Source organism: Muscardinus avellanarius (assembly GCF_963383645.1).
Source record: "Muscardinus avellanarius genome assembly, chromosome: 8".
In the NCBI taxonomy this organism is placed as follows: domain Eukaryota; kingdom Metazoa; phylum Chordata; class Mammalia; order Rodentia; family Gliridae; genus Muscardinus; species Muscardinus avellanarius.
The window spans coordinates 1,776,850-1,796,037 of record NC_137794.1 but is presented as its reverse complement, the minus strand read 5'-3'; the positions used below and the strand labels follow the sequence as shown (position 1 = coordinate 1,796,037).

General features: G+C 49.2%; 1 protein-coding gene across 1 annotated transcript in view; it reads right to left on the bottom strand.

The window, feature by feature from the left end:
- Positions 1-19,188, bottom strand: part of LOC308266380 (adenylate cyclase type 10-like) — a gene marked incomplete at both ends in the record, with an annotated part of 37,948 nt that overhangs the window by 11,069 nt on the left and 7,691 nt on the right. The window contains 17 exons of the mRNA XM_080700571.1: positions 426-489; positions 2,252-2,587; positions 3,725-3,994; positions 5,307-5,435; positions 5,972-6,105; positions 6,601-6,872; positions 7,805-7,891; positions 8,182-8,371; positions 8,506-8,659; positions 9,671-9,726; positions 10,618-10,807; positions 10,904-10,980; positions 14,528-14,649; positions 15,823-16,014; positions 16,548-16,636; positions 16,733-16,823; positions 17,141-17,346. Of these exons, the coding sequence (XP_080556697.1) occupies positions 426-489; positions 2,252-2,587; positions 3,725-3,994; positions 5,307-5,435; positions 5,972-6,105; positions 6,601-6,872; positions 7,805-7,891; positions 8,182-8,371; positions 8,506-8,659; positions 9,671-9,726; positions 10,618-10,807; positions 10,904-10,980; positions 14,528-14,649; positions 15,823-16,014; positions 16,548-16,636; positions 16,733-16,823; positions 17,141-17,346 (2,659 nt within the window). The remainder of the gene's footprint in view (positions 1-425; positions 490-2,251; positions 2,588-3,724; positions 3,995-5,306; positions 5,436-5,971; positions 6,106-6,600; positions 6,873-7,804; positions 7,892-8,181; positions 8,372-8,505; positions 8,660-9,670; positions 9,727-10,617; positions 10,808-10,903; positions 10,981-14,527; positions 14,650-15,822; positions 16,015-16,547; positions 16,637-16,732; positions 16,824-17,140; positions 17,347-19,188) is intronic.

Here is a 19,188-nt window from a genome sequence, read left to right as displayed (position 1 = left end):
TGCAGGACGGGGGCACTGAGGTGGGCCTTACAGGATGCCCCAGAGGCCACTGGGCATTGAGAGAGGGTTTGAAGACAGCAGGAAAATAGGTTGGGCCTGTGGGATGGAAAATATATAGTGAACTGGAGGTGGGTACATTTTAAATCGATGGGATTAGAGGGTGTGGAGGTACATGGTTAGGAAACATACATTCATTTTAATATTACCTGAGATAAAAAAATAATTGATAAAAATTTATAGCTGAAAAACTTCTTTGTACACATTGCATGTGAAAGCTGCTATATAAAGAAACTGATTTTCCACAGGGACCTGTTGAACTCTGGGCTGATCACAAGAGCCGGGTGGCCGGCCAGCCCCACTGCGGGCGTGCCCGTCTACGTCTGTCGCTCGCTGTGGGCCCAGGGACCCTCAGCACCTCCGCCTACCTGCTGCGTTCACTTGCGAAGGCCTCCTGACGTTTGAATGCTTTCTCCTGGAACCCAAAGCCATCTGTGGGGAAAAAACACTATCTTCAATTATCCATGTTGGGATTCACTGAGGACATTTAAAATTGCTGACTACCTTTTCTTCTGAAGTCAACATCACAAAATCAGGACAACACATTGTAAATTCCCTAACGACAGCTATTTGTAATTCACACAGTAACTTCCCTCATTCTCCGTCTCCCCAAACCAGTTCTCACCTTGAAGGAGACCCAATGCTTGCCCAATGAAGGGAAAAAATGGGCTGATGATGTGTCTGTCCTGGGTGGATGGACGCTTCTAATAGCAGAAATCACGTGGCTCGGGTTCCCAGTCAGACCAGGTGAACCGCAGACCTGAGGCCCGCGGAAGCACGCCCAGAGCAAAGACCCCTGCAGCCACCAGTGACGCTTAGCTTCCAGGTCTGACCGCGCCTTCTCACGGAGCAAAACAGAAAATACTAGGGATGATGTGGAGCTTTGTGGATCAGGACTCAGTGCGGTGGCAGGACTGAACCCCTGTTCATTTCCCGCTCCCCATAAGTGGCCGCTGTGAGGAGGGCCTGGCGACCCAAAGGACAAGCTCCCTGGTGGTCGTCATGCTGAAGGCTCGGGGACTGAGGAAGGGCCTGGCAGCACTCTGGCACTGTCTCGTCTTCTGTGCGCAGCTCCTTCGGCGGTGCTCCTGGGCAATGCCAAGGTCGTATGACCTGCTTCTGAGACGACCCTCAGCCGCCAGCTGGGGCCTGAAGGTCTGCAGCCTCTCCCTAGACTCACCACGCTGCCTAATCCACGGCTGGCACTGACGTCGCAAAAGTAAAGGCCACACAGGAAGTCCAGCACAACTTCTTTACAACACCACACTTTGGGAAGCAGAACACCCAGGGAAGCGCTCAGGTGCCTGCGCACGCTCGCAGTCAGGGTAATGGCGCAGGGAGAAGAGTATCAGGGCCACGGGCCAAATGCCCCCCCGGCTCTTCAACGGCACAGCTACCACTTCTGCCTGCAGTCCTCACCCTCCCCACCCGAACACCAAGACCAACTTCTAGACGAGAGAAGATTTGGTTGGGTCTTGGCAGCTGGCTTCAAATATGGAAGAGGGTACAACCAGGAAGATGGATGGCGCTGCAGGGAGGCAGAGCCCTCCTGCCTGGTGGGAGGAGAAACTTTCTGACAATGGAGACCACAAGCTGTCCTGCAAGGTACGGCAGGTGGCCGGGGAGGCCCCAAAGAGTGGATTCCTACTTATCCCTGCCCCAATTCTGGCACTGTCTCCTTCAAGGAAGAGTTCAGACCGTCCCACGCGGGCTCACCGCCCCTTCGCTAGGCACCCCAGCTCTGCTGTGCCGTACCTCCATGCTGTTCCCCCAACTGACAGCGTCAGGAGGGTGGAGACCCAGGCTCATCCATGTCAGGTTCCTAACACTCATGGAGGGACTCGGGGTCGGCGCTGACCTGAGCAATACCACAAAGCAATCGCTACCATATCGCGACTCGGCATGTGCCCGCAATCCGACAGCCATTTTAACCAGGCTGATTCTTACGGACCCCATGCAGCTGCTGCTATTTCCCCAATGAACTGGGGATAAGTAACATGCCCAAGAGCGCCAACCGAAACAAATCTGAGCTCCGTGGTTCCTTTGACTGCGAGAGCCCAGTTTTGAAATCCCTGTGACTTTGGGGTTAAGGGGTGCATCCCGCCTACATCTCCTGCGATTTGGCTGCAGTTGCGATGAGAAGCTCCAGGTGCGTGGGTGAAGAGTGCCCACCGTCCTCTGCCGCCTGCTTTACCTTGGCCAAAAGGCAGCTGCAGCCTGTCCGTGGCCACTGGCGTCAGCACGGAGCCGGTGTCTCTGTAGGCGCAGCATCTGGAGAGCCCACGGGAGCGCTTGGGAGGGCAGACGGCGAAGCGGTGGAAAGGGACGAAGTCCCCGCCGTGGCAGCTCCCGCAGCGGCAGGCCAAGTCCTGGAGGAAGCAGGCACACTCGAGGTGCAGCGCTATCTGCTGTTCCTGGGGCCACAGCTCCCAGGCCGCTTCTCGCAGCAGGGGGACCCCAAACTCCAGCACGCTGGTGTGCGCCGGGGGCAGTGCTTCCGGCAGCCCGAGAGGAGAGGAGGAGCCAGCATCTGAAATTTAGGATAATCCAATGAGCCTCCCCTACAGCCCACCGTGCCACCATGGCGGACCCCTAAGCACTTGCTGGCTATTTAATAAGAATCTTTATTTATAATTTATAGTTAATTATTGTAAATAAAATTTACAATGTTATTGTAAGTAAAAGTATGGACGCTTCCTTCATATGAAGAATTTTGCACCAATATGAAAGGAATTGACCATACCTAGTATAAGGTAGACAAGGAAGAAATTATTAGTTGTACTGAAATACAGTGGAAATATTACTTAATGGTTCCTCCTAAATGGAGGGTGTTACAAATGTCAAAATCATCGGAAATGTTATGTTCAAATACAGGCCCAAACATATTTCAAAGTCAAAGGGAAATTATCTGCGGTTCATATTGTTTTGGACTGTGCATGCTACAAATTTATTCTTTTAAATGGAAAACATGAGATTACAGGCTATTTAATTTACATCTTGTTCTGTTCACTGGCATTTGTTTCAGTACATGTGTTTCTTTTTAAAATTTTGAAACAGGGTCCCCTAAATTGCTAAAGCTCTCACTAAGACGAGCTGATGACCTTGTCTCAGCCTCCCAAATTCTGGGATTACAGGCCTGTGCTATCATGCCTGGCTATGTGTTTATGTACATAAATACATATATATGTATATATATAGCAGTATAGTACCCAGGGGCATTCTACCTCTGAGCTACACCTCAGCCCTATTTTTTTTATTCTTTATTTTGAAATAGGGTCTTACTAAGTTGCCGAGGGCCTCACTAAGTAGCTGAGGCTGGCCGCAAATCTGCGATCCTCGTGTCTCAGCCTCCCAAGTACTGGGATCATAAGCATGTGCCACCATGCCCAGCGTGGCAATATTTTATGAGCCAAAAAACCAAAACATAAATACCAATACATGTGCTAACAAGGACCTTAAATTCTTGAAATTAAGACAATTCCGATGCAGATTATTTCTTTCACTACACCCACAGCTCCTTTACTGTTTACATGATAATTTTCTTCCTGTTTCTTAGCCGTCAGCTTTGGGAGGGAAGCCCCTGATACATGATATTCGTGGTCTTTCTGAACACAGAACATCCCCACCGGGGCTCTCTGCTAAGACCTGAGAACAGGCTGATCCTTACCTGACTTCTTCCTCTCTCCGACCTCGTCAGTGCAATCAGTCCTGGAAGGCGCGGGCATGGACTCGGCAGGAAGCTCGTGGCTCTTGTCCAGCCAGCGGAGCACGTGTGTGTCCACGAGCTGCCCCACCACCTGGAGCAGCTTGCTTTCCCCCCAGCCAGGCAGGAGGCGGTGCAGCAGGTTTATGTGGAAGGAGTGGCCAATGATGGCGGCACACTTGACCAGCAGCTGTGCCTCTGGGCTCAGTAGGTCCAGCTGGTTTACTGCTATTTCTGCAGCAGCACCCAAAGGTAAGAAAGAGAAAGAAAGGAAAAGAAAAAGAGCAATGAACAGAGTGTAGACAAACCTAGAACACATTATGTGGATAATCTCTCCATCTTAAAAATGCCTTAAGCCGGGCGGGCGGCGCACGCTTGTCATCCCCGCGCTTGGGAGGCGGAGGCAGGAGGATCGCGCAGGTTCGAAGCCAGCCGCGCTGGCTGAAGAGACCTGTTTCCAAATAAAAATATAAAAAATAGGTCTGGGAGTGTAGCCCGGAGGTAGAAGGGCTTCCAGGAACCCCAGTACCCCCCCCCACACACACACACACACAAAGCCTTAATCTTCCTGCCTCTGTACTCAGCCAAACTTTTTTTTTTTTTTTTTTTTTTTGGTGGTACTGGGGTTCCTGGAAGCCCTTCTACCTCCGGGCTACATTCCCAGACCTATTTTTATATTTTTATTTGGAAACAGGGTCTCCTAAACCAGCGCGTGCGGCTGGCTTCGAACCTGCGCGATCCTCCTGTCTCCGCCTCCCAAGCGCGCGCCACCACCACCACGCCCGGCTCAGCCAAACTTCTTAAAGAGCCTTGTATCCATGTCTGGGTTTTCCAGTAATTGTCCAGCCAACCAAATCTCTGTGCAAAAAAGAACTCGGAACCTCATTTTATTTATTTATTTATTTATTTTTTTGGTGGTACTGGGGTTCCTGGAAACCTTCTACCTCCGGGCTACACTCCCAGACCTATTTTTACATTTTTATTTGGAAACAGGGTCTCCTAAGCCAGCGCGCGTGGCTGGCTTCGAACCTGCGTGATCCTCCTGTCTCTGCCTCCCCAGCGCGGGGATTACAAGCGTGCGCCACCACGCCCGGCAATTTTTTTATATTTTTTTATATTTTTTTTTGTGGTACTGGGGTTCCTGGAAGCCCTTCTACCTCCGGGCTATGCTCCCAGACCTATTTTATATTTTTGAAACAGGGTCTCTTACGCCAGCGCGGCTGGCTTCGAACCTGCGCGATCCTCCTGTCTCCGCCTCCCAAGCGCGGGGATTACAAGCGTGCGCCACCACGCCCGGCTCGGAACCTCATTTTAATAAAACAACTGAAGAGCCTTCTAGGCCATCAGCCGGCCCAAACAGAGCAACAGGCTCCCTCAAGTAAAGCCCAAGCAGCACTCCGCAGCGTCAACACGCTCTTCACGCCATTCCGGAACTTACTCTGGAAGGCAGGTTTCTTCTTTAGAAGAAAATTAAGTGGGCATGGTAAGGAGAGGCTTGCACACCACCAGGGCGTGATGGGCTCCTCACGGCATGCAAAGCACTTGCCTTTTAGCGGTGGGGGCAGAAGCACCGTTTCCAAGTTCACATCATCTTTGACTGTGCAGATGTAAAGTTCTTGGCCTTCGTCAGAGCTGGCAGGAGAAATACTAGACATTGTGGATTTTATGGCATTGGCTGTAGGGAAAAAAGACTGTGACTGAAGAAAATACTACGCTCAGGGACTTCAGCTTTCAGAGCACATTTCAAAAATGTAGCCGGGAGACTGTGGAGTGAAGAGGAACGGGGCGCCATGCTGGCCAGCTCCACCACCACCGCTCCTGACTCTTCTGACAAGCCAACCACTGCTCTGGACTCCCCGCGACCTTCCGAAGGGCCGGTTTTGATTTCGTCGGAGCTAAGGAGGCCTTTCTGGACTTACACATGCTTGTACCTACCCCACCTTCCCATCCTCCTCCCCCGTCTACGCCCTCAAGTCCTCCTTCCCTAGGAACGTGTACTTCTCCACTCTGGACTCTCACGGTTGTATTTTCCTGCCCCCGCCTGGCCTAATGAGAGGACCTGTGTTCTCACTCCGGTGGCATATCTGCATACTGAGCCAGGCCTGTTCTGGCCCACAGTGCCAGCAGAAATAGCCGCAGCCTCCTAAAGGACTGGTGATGCTCTGCTGGAGAACGGACCTCAGGGCTGAACCAGGGGCGAGCCGAGCTTACCCGAGAGCGTTTCCCAATTGCTGTTCTCCTCCTCCTCCCGTAGGTCATGAAAACGAAGTATGTCCTTAGAGAGAAGGTCCTGGCATAGGATCTCACAATACAGGGGGTTTCTAAAGCTCCTGTGAAGAAGGTAGCTGCAGAAAGGCAAGCAGGGAAGGCTGACTAAAGATGCCCACTGGAGGGTGGCCAAGCATTAAGGCCAGTTCATACTGAGGGTTGAAGTCAGGTCTCCATGATATACAGCAAGAGGGAAGTAGAGCACAGAAAAATACAAAACGAAAACCAAATCAGCTTCTGATTGGCTCTGAAATGCATTTGGGAAAGAACTTTTTTCTCTCAACCATTTTGCTTCTGCTGATGTTAAATGAACATCCCTTGTTTAAGGGCCTGGTGGAATCACACAGAAGCAAGTCATACAAGTTCTGTCTCGTGAAAATCTGGGTGAAGAGCCCGGGAGACAGCCTCTTACTGGCTTAGGAGGAGTCTGTCTCCCGTAACCTAATCTAGGGTCCCATCACAGTTACTACTGCTAGTGCCCCCCCCCCCCGCCCAGAGTCCTGGGCCTTCTCCCTTGGACCCCGGCACTGGCTCAGCCCCCAGGGCAGTGCCCAGCTCCTCCTGGCACTCACATCTGCAGCTCCTGAGGGAGGCTCACCACCCCTAGTTCCCAACATGCCATTCTCAACAGTGAGGGTGCTGCCAATGTGGAGATGGGCACGAGGACGGCCTGAGGGCTGTGCAGGATGTGCTGGGCCCAGCCGCACAGGGCCGCAGGCGGGGTCAGCGTCATCACCATGAGGATGGGCAGGCTGGAGAGCAAGGCTCCCAGGAACTCCCAGGATGCCGCGTCCAGGAACTGGGCCTCATCAATGAGGAAAACCAGCGGTGTTGCCCTCACTGCCTGGAAAGAACAGCAAAGAAGCAACACAAGCTAAGATGAGAAATCCAGTCGCTTGGGCTCACGCTCTACCGTGAACTTCCCACCAGCAGCTTAAATAAAATGTAGACACAGGCTGGGGTTTCCAGAGTAAAGTGGATTCTAAGTCAAGGTAATAGTTTACTTTGTAAATGGAAAATATATCCTATGTGTCTAATCCCTAAAGAATTGTACTGAGTTTCTTTGGACAAGAAAATACTCTTAACTAAAAATGCAGCAAGCATCAATATATTCTCTAAATCAACGGTGAAGATTTTGAATATTTCGTTCTGGCCGAGGCTTCATCCTGTGTGGGAACTCATACTTTAAAGCCGCAACCTCCAAACGAGGCCGCACATCAGTCTCGAAGCGCTCTCTGCGAGCCGCCGCCCTCAGCCGTGCTGCCACTTTCCGCTTTCCGCTGACTCCGCGCTGCACTGCCCTCTCCGCTGCGGCTGCCTCTGGGCAGTCAGGCCAACGCCTTGGCCTCCAAACACGAGCACTTCCAGGAACCCGACTCCTGGGGCTACCAGATTTATGTGATTAAAATTCGACATAAGATGTGATTGCTTTCCAGAATGACTATATTAGCTTCCGCTTGCACAGATTTTTGACTCTGCAGTCCTGATTACTTGTGTTTTTAAGAAATAGTTGGTAAAATAGCCATTCGCCTGCATTTGGAAGTCACTGCTTTAAATTAAACTTTAAAATCTTATTACGAAACGGGATAGGGAAAGAGCCAAGCCTCTTGTGCGCTATGCTGTGCTGTAGGATGAAGACACGTTAAAGACAGACACAAGGACTATATCCACAAACAGGCAGGCGAGAGCGGCCAGCTCAAGGCAGTGTGGCTCTACGAAGGTGAGCACAAGCCCTCCCCAGCATGAGCAGGGAGGGCTGGCAGCAAAAGTACCCACCTCCTGGAGAATGTGGATAAAGCACTCTTGAACCTTTTTCTGTCTGGCCAGCTCGTCCATGTGCGACACTCTGAAGGATAAGGGAAACTGAAGGGAAACATGATTATACATTAGCATTCAAAATGACACTCTAATAAAAGTATGCAGGTTTTCCAAAGTGAGCAGAAAATCATTCTATTTTGACTGAGAATGGGTTTCTCAAGATGGGGCATACAGTTGCGAGGCCAACCAGCACTGTGCGTAGCTCAGAGGGTGAGAGGAGGGTTCACACCCTGGCTTTCCCATGGCCAGCGGGTGCTCTTAGGCTACGCACATGGCCGGAGACATCACATCACAGGACACCTCGGCTGACTAGGAGTGACAGTGGCCCCGATTACCTTCACAAAGAAGAGGTCATTAAAGAGACAGTGGAGGGGCGTGTCCACCAGCCCACAGAGCTGCCTGTGGAGCTGCTCTTGCCGGTGACAGGCTGGGCACGTATCGATCTCAAAGAAGATGGCCATGAGGGTCTGGACGGCGTAGAAGCACCTCTCTGAATCCGCTTCCTTCAGCTTCAGTGGCAGCACCCTGCTGAACGTTACCCTGGTCACTGGGAGTCCTGACCCACGCAGAGGCTGCTCACCCCCCAGTCCACAGACGGCGAGTCTAATGCCAGCCGAGCCGCACCAGTGGCAGGCTGAGCTGGAAAGGCAGATCTTTACCTTTGGCCTTTCTTCTGGGCCAGGAAGTCTATTTCGGCTAGCAGCTGGCTCTTCCCGTGGCCTTTCCCACCTTCATACAGAACTGCTCGCCCCGCCTTCTGCTGCAGACACTCCTGCTGTGCCAGTCTGAAGGCTTCCAGTTCTTTCTCCCGGTCTGCAGAAACAGGGCGCACCTCATACTTCTGTGCTTTTAGCTGACTCTACCTGTTTGAGTCAATTTCCAAGGTAACTCTCGGGAAGGTCCCCCACCTCCATGCCCCTGCACCCTGGCAGAATCCCACTCTTCCGTGGAGCCTCACATCTCAGTCTAGACCAACTCAGCACCACGTGGTGCCGTGTGCTGGTCGACATGGCTTGCTGTGGAGCCCGAGCGGTCATGTCCAGCACAGTGAGGCTCCACACGCACACGAAGGCTATTTCTTGGTTTGTTGTAAAAATTTCCATAATAACCTTTTGCACGTGTGGGTGTGTGTGTGGTACTGGGGAATGAATCCAGGAATGCTGTACCTCTGAGCTACACCTCAGCTCTAATTTAATTTTTATTTTGAACAGGGTCTCAGGAAGTTGCTGAGGGCCTTGCTAAGTTGCTGAGGATGGCTTTCAATCTGCGATCCTCTTGTCTCAGTCTCCCGATTACTGGGCTGACAGGCAAGTGCCACCACACCCGGCTTCATAACAATTTAGTTTTTGAATTCTGTCACTGTTACATAATAGGCAAATAAATATAGATTGAAATTAAATATAAAGATAAAGACTATACTGTGCAGGTGGCAACAATATTGGTGTTGTCTTTACTATTCTAGGCACGGTTCATAATAAAGCAGGTGAGCCCTCAACAGCAGAGCTGCAGCACCCAGAGGTCCTCACTAGGCGTTGGTGCTTCGCAGGCTGTGGGCTGTGGTAAAACTCCACATGAAACTTAAACACCCAAGATGGGAAGAAATGGCAGGCTCTCTTCAAAAGAAACAAATACACTAGGAGGGCAGCTCTCTGTTTTTAACAGAAGTTTAAAATCATTCAGTCTTGCATCCTTCCTCCCCCTCCCCCCTAGGATTGAACTCAGGGCCTCACACATGCTAATACATTCCCCACCCCATTTTTTACATTTCATCTAACCATCTACAGCTGAAAAATAAAATACAATCGTTTAGAAAAGAAAACTCACCTAACAAAGGGTGATTTTTATTTCTCGCTCTGTCTAAATGTCTCTTCCCAAACATTCTGGGAAAAAGAACAAAGGGAAATGTTTTATTAAAACAGCCTCAAGCCGGGCGTGGTGGCGCACACTGTAATCCCAGTACTTGGGAGGCTGAGACAGGAGGATCGCAGGCTCATGGCTAGTCTTGGAAAATTACTGAGGCCCTCTGCTACTTAGTGAGACCCTGTTTCAAAATTAAAGAATAAAATAGGGCTGGGGGCATAGCATGGATGTAGAATGCCCCTGGGTGGCTCTATATCTGGTACCACAAAGTACATACGTACGTACGTACGTACATACATACATACATACGTACATGCATGCATACAGCAAACAAGCCTCGAGCGTAACAGGCCTTCCTCCTAAGCAAGTCTTTCCAGATAACTGAAGAGGGAGACTTCCTGACCTACTACTTACTTCTTCCTACCTACCTACCTATCTACCCAGGGGCAGAGTCAACTGCCAGCCCTATTTTATATTTTATTTTGAAACTGCCTCATTAAGTTTCTGAGAGCCTCACTAAATTGTTGAGCCTAGTCCCAAACTTGCAATCCCAGCTTATGTCAAAGGGTCTTAAGAAATAAAAATTGTGAGGGAGAGGGAAGGGGAACGTACCTCAAAGCACTACTGATTATTTCAGGCTCAGGGGAGTAAATAAATTGTGATGTAAACACAGAAAAAAAGCAGAGAACATATGGGTTGGTCCTTTATTGTTATTCTTCCTGTAGGGAGCAGGAAGCTCACTGAGGAACCAGGGAAGAGCTCCACACACGAGCCGAGGGCCGCAACACCAGAGCCTCCTCTGTGTCTACCTCAGCAGGCCAGTGCTCGCACTGCCAATGTCACACAATAGACTTACTATTCCTATTAATTCCAGGAGAGACGGGACTAAGCAATCCCACATGGGCACTCACAGGCATCGTCTATGGCCAAGATACTCGTACATCCTCCCCGGGTTGGAGATGTTTCTCATCGTTTTCTCTGGCAGCTTCTTGAAGTTGTAAGCAGGCAGCATGGATCGTAGGTAAGTCACCTCATCACAGGACACCAAGCCTGGGTACGCAGTTATCATTCTGGCCACAAGGCTCACTTTGGGGCCAATGACTGTGTGGGGAGAAGCAAAATGTGGGGCCCTCGGCTTGGGACCACCTCCTCTGCTTCTCCCCTCCCTCAGAGCTGAGCGTCCGCGCTCCGTCCTACCTGTGTACTCGTGCCTCCTCAGGGCCCCGACCACACCACAGAAGACTGGGCCATTGGTGATGCTGATGGAAACCAGCCTGGGGGTGAGGGAAGTAACTGGTAAATACTCCCCACACCCCCGCAGGGAGCGGGCCTGCCGCTCTCTGGGTCCACACGTCTGGCTTTAGAGTGCGGAAAGGAAGGGTCAGAAAAGGACGGTCAGTTGGCCCAGCCGACGAGCACAGGGATGCCTGGGAGTCCTGGGGTGGCTACTAAGAGACACATGGTCTCCCTTCTTCAAGAGGGCTCGCTGGGGAGTTGTTAGTAGTAAAAAGATGTTCTGAAACCCCACGTTTATATGTTAGAGGCTTAATGTCTACTTTTTGAGGTACTTTAAAATGGATCATCTCACCTGCTTTTTTGAGACGTAATTAATAACAAGCCTGTGTGGTGGGCAAGGCAAAGATCTTAGCACTATTTGAAAGCTGAAAGTGTTAGTTTAACTTTCCCAGAGGTCTATAGCAAAAGTCAGATGAAAATCCAGGCCTCCGGACCCTCAGATCCTCGTTTCTATATTCAGTACCATGCTGCCTCAGATAAGACCCTGAGCAAGGAGAGGACCGATGGGGACCAAAACAGAGTCAGTGGAGCAAATAATGACAGGATCTCAGGGTATAGGAATAACCCGAATGTTATGTCCGGACCGCTGACGGGAGATTCCTGAGACGCCTTTATCTTTGGAATACGCTTTTTAAACGAGAAATACTTTTCATCCATTCATGCCTCATTCAGCAAGCACTGAGAAGTCTGCACAGTGCTAAGTACTGCTCAGGCATCTCAAATTCCTCGTCCCGGAGAAGTTGAGTGTGGGATGAAGGCGATAGGGATGGAGGGAGAGGAAGAGACGTTTGTCATCACAAGTGCTATGCTCAGAGATCAGGAAAGCGCACTCACAGAGCAGACAGGATGCAAAAAGAGCATTCATTCATTCATACGGGTGCAGCTCAGAGGTACTGCCCTAGGGTTCAATCCCCAGTGCTACAAACACACAAAAGTATGGGGGAGATTAGGCCTCCCTCAGAGGGGTATCTGGCAAAGAGCTTCTCCCATTCTGTCGGCTCTCTTGAGGTTCTTGACAGCTTCCTTTGCACACAGAAGCGCTTCAGTTTAATGCAATCCCACACAGTAACCCTCACTGCACTTTCTTGCGTGTGTATGTATGCTATCACCCTGAACCTCATCAAGATGTATGATTACGGTGCACCATAATAAAAACGGAAAGCACGGGAGACGTGAATTAGTAAAGAGAGAGCATAAACCGTCTGTGCTTGACTGACACGAAGACTTCCTGCGACATGCACCAAGATCCGTGGCTGGAGAAAGGAGGTACAATGGGCACAGCTGGTTTCCAGTTAAAACTACAAATCAGACGTGCTCAGTGGCACAGAGGCCACGCTCTCATCGCCGCCTCCTCCGCCAGCGCCCCGCCTTCCTTTAAGGAGCTCTTCTCATCCCTTTGCTGGGGCCACTGCCTGAGTGAGTAAAAAGAGGCCCAGGACAAGCAAGCAGTGGGCTCTGCTCGCAGCGTGAGCGAGACCAGGGCTAATGCTTCAGGACGCCTCCTCCGCGCAGCACGACCTGCCTATCCCCAGCTGCGGAGCGCCCTCCGGCCAGGCTTCTCTGACACCTCTGAAGACATTCCTTGTCTTTCTTTTGCGGTACTAGGGATTAAACTAGGGGCCTTCTACTCTGCGCTACACCTCCATCCCTGTTTTATTGTTTACGTAGACACAGGGTCTCACTAAGTTGCCCAGGCTGGCCTTTGCCAGCCCACGACCCTCCTGTCTCAGCTTTCCAACTGCTGGGACCACAGGTGTGCGCCACCGGGCCCGGCCATTTCTTTCTATAGCGCCTTACCACAGCTCCCACAGGATGTTTTTCCTGGAAATTGTACTGAACAAGTTATGGAAAGCAAATCAGTCTTTTTGGAGAAAAGTGTTTGGTGATAAAGTATATTTAGAAAGTGGTAAATAAAATCAGATGTAACTATTTTCTTTACCGGAAGACCACTTAGAACTTTAGATATGCAAATGTTTCTCAGAAAGCACTGAGAAGGAACCCGAGCTTGCACCTCTTCCCTTGAGCGTGCTACGAGACTGGCGGCCGACCAGACGTACTTGAGAAGTCCTGAACTGCCGATGATCCTCAAGGGGAAAACAGGACGAGACCGTGACCTGGAAACCTGCTGCACCACGCCACTCAGCACGCCAACTAACCCCCCCAGATCTCAGATTCCGTAAATTATGAAAGTCAGATCAGATGAATCCTAATATCCCTTCTGGTTCTTAACACCTATTTTATGTTAAACTAAATAAGATTAAATGACCAGGTATGGCGCAGGAGTCACAGAGGCATCCCGAAGGGCACTGCAGGAGGCCTCTAGAGGCCAGGGAAATGACTTGCATTCAGTCGCAAGGGCTAAGGGCAAAACCACTGGAGGGTCAAAGCAAAATTCAGGATCAGAACAGAATGGTACTAGAAGAGATGGCCCAGCATCAAACTGGTAGGCAGACTGTGGGAGTCTCTGCACACCCCACCCAAACTAAGTGCCAGCACACATTTGCCTTGGACTGAGTTTGTGTGTCTATTAAGAAATTATAGCATCTTTAATAATTTGTAAAATAAGGAGCTGGATCAGATAGTCTCTAATTTCTTTCTAAAACTAACATTCTAAGTGTATATCTCTATAATCATAGAATAGGAGTATATGTACTCCTCCTGGGAGCATTTTATGAGAGGAGTTGTGGAGGAACTGAAGACCAAGCACCTGGGTTTCGTTACCAGCCTTGCTATTTGCTAGCCAATCCTCTTACGTAGCCTTAGTTTCCTCAGGGATAGAGGAGGATGTAGAATCTTCTCACTAGTAGCATACACTAAAGTGGTCTATAATGCTAAGCGCCATATCCACGTGTGATGGGGTTTTAACCCTCCTGAATAAGCATGGCAAGCAAGTCGACCTTGGCTCAGTGTCCACACTGGAAACAGCTTTTCCAAATGTGTCAGTGTTACACTTTCAAGTAAGACAAACACCAGTGTTAAGGACCCCAGCCAGCTGTGTCCTGCTGCGGCCTTCTGCGACCCACTGTCACGAGGACTAGGCTGTAGAAGGTGGTGCCGTGGACTGGATGTGGAGAGGGGAGGTCAGGTCAGCGTGAGGTCCAGAAAGAGCAAGGGATCTGAGAAAGACCCGAGCGGAAGCCAAGGAGGAGGAGGTTACTAGTCGGGCTCCCTCCTGGCCAGGTAGCCTTCCTGCAACTGCTCTCATCCTGTCTCGCAAACAGGACGCCTTCCTCTGCATCCTGTCCACATGCGCATGCCGTTCGCACTCTAATCCTCTGCAGGGTTTTTGGACCCTACTAAGTGTGCTGTTCTTCACCTCTCCCACCCATTAGATGACAACCTGTCTTCATCTCCCGGGCACCCTGACCAGAGTCGTGTGTAGTGACTTCTTAATAGCTCTTTCGGCTTCTTTTCCCCGCCAGGCAGGTCTGGACGCCCTCAGCCCCTGCTGCAGGTGGCAGCCTCCTGCCCTGCCTGCAGAGCCCCAGGGCCTGGGAAGCTCCTCTGCCCCACTTCCCTCCTCACTTGGTCTCAGCAAGATTCTCCCAGCAGAAGCTGAAGATGCTGAAGGAACTCTCCAGGGCATGTGCACACTCATCTGGCTTCTTATCTCCAGGAAGGCCGAAGACGCAGAGGAACATGCAGCCCTGGGACAGATGACAGGGGAGGGACACTCATCTGGGGAGGGATGTGGCTGGCCTCTGCTAAGCTGGGTCTATGCCTACTTGGAACAGAAGTTCACGAAATGGTGCTCTTAGCTACACCAATGGGGATATTAAAAAAAATCCTGGCTAGAAATATAGCCCGGTGGTAGAATACTTACTTACCATGTACAAGAACCTGGGCTCTATCCCCAGCATTATGAAGAAAAAAGTAATCTTGATTTAACTAGCTATTCCAAAAACAGAATTTAAAACCCAAGAAGAGTTGGAATCTAGACCCATCCAAGTCAGGTGCAGTGGTGCACTTCTGTGGGACTGGCTACTCTGGGGCGCCACCTGAGCAGCATAGCAAGACCTCCTGGCCTCAAAGAGCCATCGACTCCTAGTGTATGTCTTGAGCTAAGCCTAGCTGCCCACACTTTCTTCACCTATAACGTCTTATGATGTTGCTTCTTTTCAAGCTCCTAGATTGTCTGGGAAAAATCAGATTATATTTACTTTATTATTAGAGCCAGAAAAACATTCCTTACACTCTTACAAGGATTTTCAACAAGAACTAAAAAAATGAAAAAATTGCTGGGCATGGTGACATACGCTTGTAATCCCTGCGCTTGGGAGGTGGAGACAGGAGGATCGAGCAGGCTCGAAGCCAGCTGTGCTGGCTTAAGATATCCTGTTTCCAAATTAAAAAAAAAAATATATATATATATATATATGTGTGTATATGTGTATATGTGTATATATATGTATGTGTGTATATGTGTATATGTGTATATATATGTATGTGTGTGTGTGTATATATATATATATATATATATATATGGTCTGGGAGTGTAGCCCAGAGGTAGAAGGGCTTCCAGGAACCCCAGTACCACCAAAAAAACGAAAACAAAAACAAAAAAAACCCCAAAATCTCAACACTCAGTATCCTTGAAAATTAACTAGAACACAGCATTCCTTAACTTACATCACCTGAAGTTTTTAAACTCTTATCGAGGCTCACAGTGATACACCCGGACGTGCACACATAGATGGAGTCGGTACATTATATACTGTAAGTTTTAACATAATACAGGGACCTGGCTCGTGTAGAGCCAGAATGATCACATAAGACTTATTCTCACCTTGATGAGGACGGGTCAAGTGCCTTGTACTTACTTTCTCAAACATAAAGATCCTGCTGAGCTGGCCACCCCCCTTTTCAATGACTGTGGAGATGTACAAGGCAGCCTCCTGGACAAGACGACACAAACGCAGCAGCCATGCTGGCCTGTGGAACTCGAGGCTCACCAACACCATGGTCACTGTACGAAACTCGGATACGTACTCCACGGGCTGGCCTTCGTCAATCTACAGAGACACAGAGTGACCCGCCTGTGTCTTGAACTCCATCAGCTTCAAGCACTTTAAGTCTATAATTCAGGGTAAGTATAAGCAGTAACTTATAGACACAAAGTTAAAGCTCAGGTTCAGAAGTAAAGAAAACGTACAAACAAACGAGCGCACCTAAAATTTAACTTATTTGGCTTTAAACCTGATTTACTGCTAAGCGCTCCACTTTTAAGCGCTGGTTTGACGTATCTGCTCCATTAGTCATTATGTCCTTACATATGGACATTCACATGTACACAAACATCCAAAATGCACTGAGGAAGCATGTTCTCTAGATCTGATCACAGTGTGCTAAGTGCTTGGAGAACAAACTGAAAAAGAAATATGACTTCTGCTTCCTCGGCTAGAGAAAGCTAACTTAGAGGTCCACGGCATGTTCATTACAGTAATTATGTTGGTTCGGAAGGGGCGGTCTCCCAGGATGACAATGGGCCCGGGAAGTGAACTGTCACGTATAAATGTACGTGGTGGCTCGAGAACTAGGAAACGACCTTCTTCAAAAGGCCTTTCATGATGTGCTTCCGCAGCCTCTGCTCGAGTGCAGAGTCTGGAACCAGTTCCAGTGCAGTTCTTAGTGTCTCTGAAAAAAAGGAAAAACAAAACAAAATATCTTTAGCCATGTGGAAAATTAATCTTTAAAATTCCAGGCACAGGCTAAAAGGACAAAGTAACTCACCGGCACTCGTTCGGTAATGTGGCAGATAATCGAGGCACTTGTCCAAATGCTCATCAAAATCAAATGGGTCAATGATCCGTATATCTCTTAACTAGAGGAAGGAGACGGCTCAATGCTGTGCCCACCTTGGACCAACATGATTACCCTTGGGTCCCTACACACACACACACACACACACACACACACACACACACACACACTCTCTCTCTCTCTCTCTCTCTCTCTCTCTCTCTCTCTCACATACCTTTTATCTCCCCAGCCTCATCTATTTTCCTGGGAGAATACCCCAGCCTCCCTCCAAGCTAGAGCTGCAATTGTTGCTTTGGCCAGGCATCACATGATGCCCCCAGAGCCCTGTGTGGCACAGCAAGGCCTCTTACGGCGTGTACGATGGGGCCAGCCTCCTACCTTCACAGCCTCATCCTCCCGCATGATTTCCACTTCAAACATGTACTGCTCACACAGCTTCCAGCAGTTCCAGGACAGGACAATCTCGTTTGCCTGAGCCAGTCGCTGGGCTAAGCGGACACCGTCCACATCCCGCCCTATCACCAGTAGGTACTGTCGCTGTTCATCTCCAATAATCACCTGGGATATCCGACCTGCGGACAGACCTATCCAGAAGAAAGGAAAGAAGCGCAGGATAGCCCAACTCAGCCCGAAAACCATCAGGGGAGGGGTCTGGAATCAGATTTCTAAGGATGATAACTGCAATGTAGGATATAAAATATAAATATAAGAGCTGGGCGTGGTGGCGCACGCTTATAATCCCTGCATTTGGGAGGCTGAGACAGGAGGACTGCAGTTCACGGACAGCTTCAGCTATTTAGTAAGGCCCTTTGCAACTCAGTGAGACCCTGTTTCTAAATAAAGAGGATAATCCCAGTACTTGGGAGGCTGAGACAGGAGGATCCCGTGAGGCCCTCTGCAACTCCATGAGACCCTGTTTCAAAAACTGAAGAATAAAAATAAAATAGGGCTGAGGGTGTGGCTTGGTTCTATCCCCAGTACCAAATATATGTAAAATAGGATCAAAGGCAAATCAAATATTACAAAGGAAGGTAACCCTCTGAAGATACAGTAACAGAAAGAATCCAAGGTAAACACAGGGAGGGGTGGGGCACAGCATCACTGAGTTCTGAGACATTTCCTAGCAGCCCAAAGTGTAATTAGAGAGGAGCAGGGACACAATTATTTAAAGAAATAATAATAGAATATCTTCCACATTTGAAAAGCAACAGCACAAAAACCTACAGAACCAAGAAGCTCGAGTCTTAAAATACAGATGACACCAAGGTACATCATAATCACATGACCTAAAGGAAAGAGAAACCCTCGCCAGTGCTGGGAACCGAACACAGGGTGCTCCGGTGTTTGACCATCGGGCTCCACCCCCAGCCCAAGAGAAAATCATGAGAACAGTGGGAACCCAGGCGCTGTGGTGTAAACCTGAGCTCAGGAGGCTGAGACAGGAGGGCGGCAGGGCTGAGGCCAGTTTCAGCAATTTAGTGAGGCCTTTAGCAACTTAGTAAGACCCAGTTTCAAAATACAAAATAAAAATAGAGCTGGAGTGGAGCTCAGAACACTCTTGAGTTCAATCCTCAGGGGGCAGTGAGACAATTTTTCAAGATGAGAGAAAAACTTCATCTACCTGGAATTCTATACTCAGTGGAAAACATTTTTTAAGTTTTTATTTGCAGTACTGAGGATGGAACCCAGTGTCATTCTACCTCTGAGTTATACCGGAGCCCTATTTTTATTATTGTTGTTGTTTTTGTGTGTGTCTGGTAGTGGGGATTAAACCTAGAGGCATTCTACCTTCGAACTACACTCCTAGCCCAATTTTTTTCGTGTGTGTGTGTGTGTGTGTGTGTGTGTGTGTGTGTGTGTTACTGAGAATTGAACCCAGGGGCATTCTACTTCTGAACTACACCCCCAACCCTATTTTATTCTTTATTTTGGAACAAGTTGCTGAGGCTGGCCATGACCTGCACGATCACCCTGTCTCAGTCGCCCAAGTACTGAGATTACAAGTGTGGCCACCACACCTGACTCCCAGCCCAATTTTATTTGTTAATTGGAAACAGGGTCTTGCTAGGTTAGTGATAGACTTTCACTGCATGCTGAGGCTATCCTCGAACCTGCAATCCTCCTTTCAGCCTCCCAAGTACTGGGATGACAAGCACGTACCACCACGCCTCGCTGGAGATACTTTCAAAATTAGATATGAAATATATACTTTTCAGATATGCAAAAGCTGAACTACCACATGTCCAGCAAATCTGAACTATGAAAAATCTTAAAGGGAAGTTCATGAAACAGACAATGACAAGTGTTAGCAAAGACAGAATGAAGTCCTCACACGGTTGGCACGAATGCAAGCGAAGCAGTGCAGCCATTGGAAAACAGACCAACAACTTCATAAAATGTAAAGCAGGCCACCAAACTCATCCATT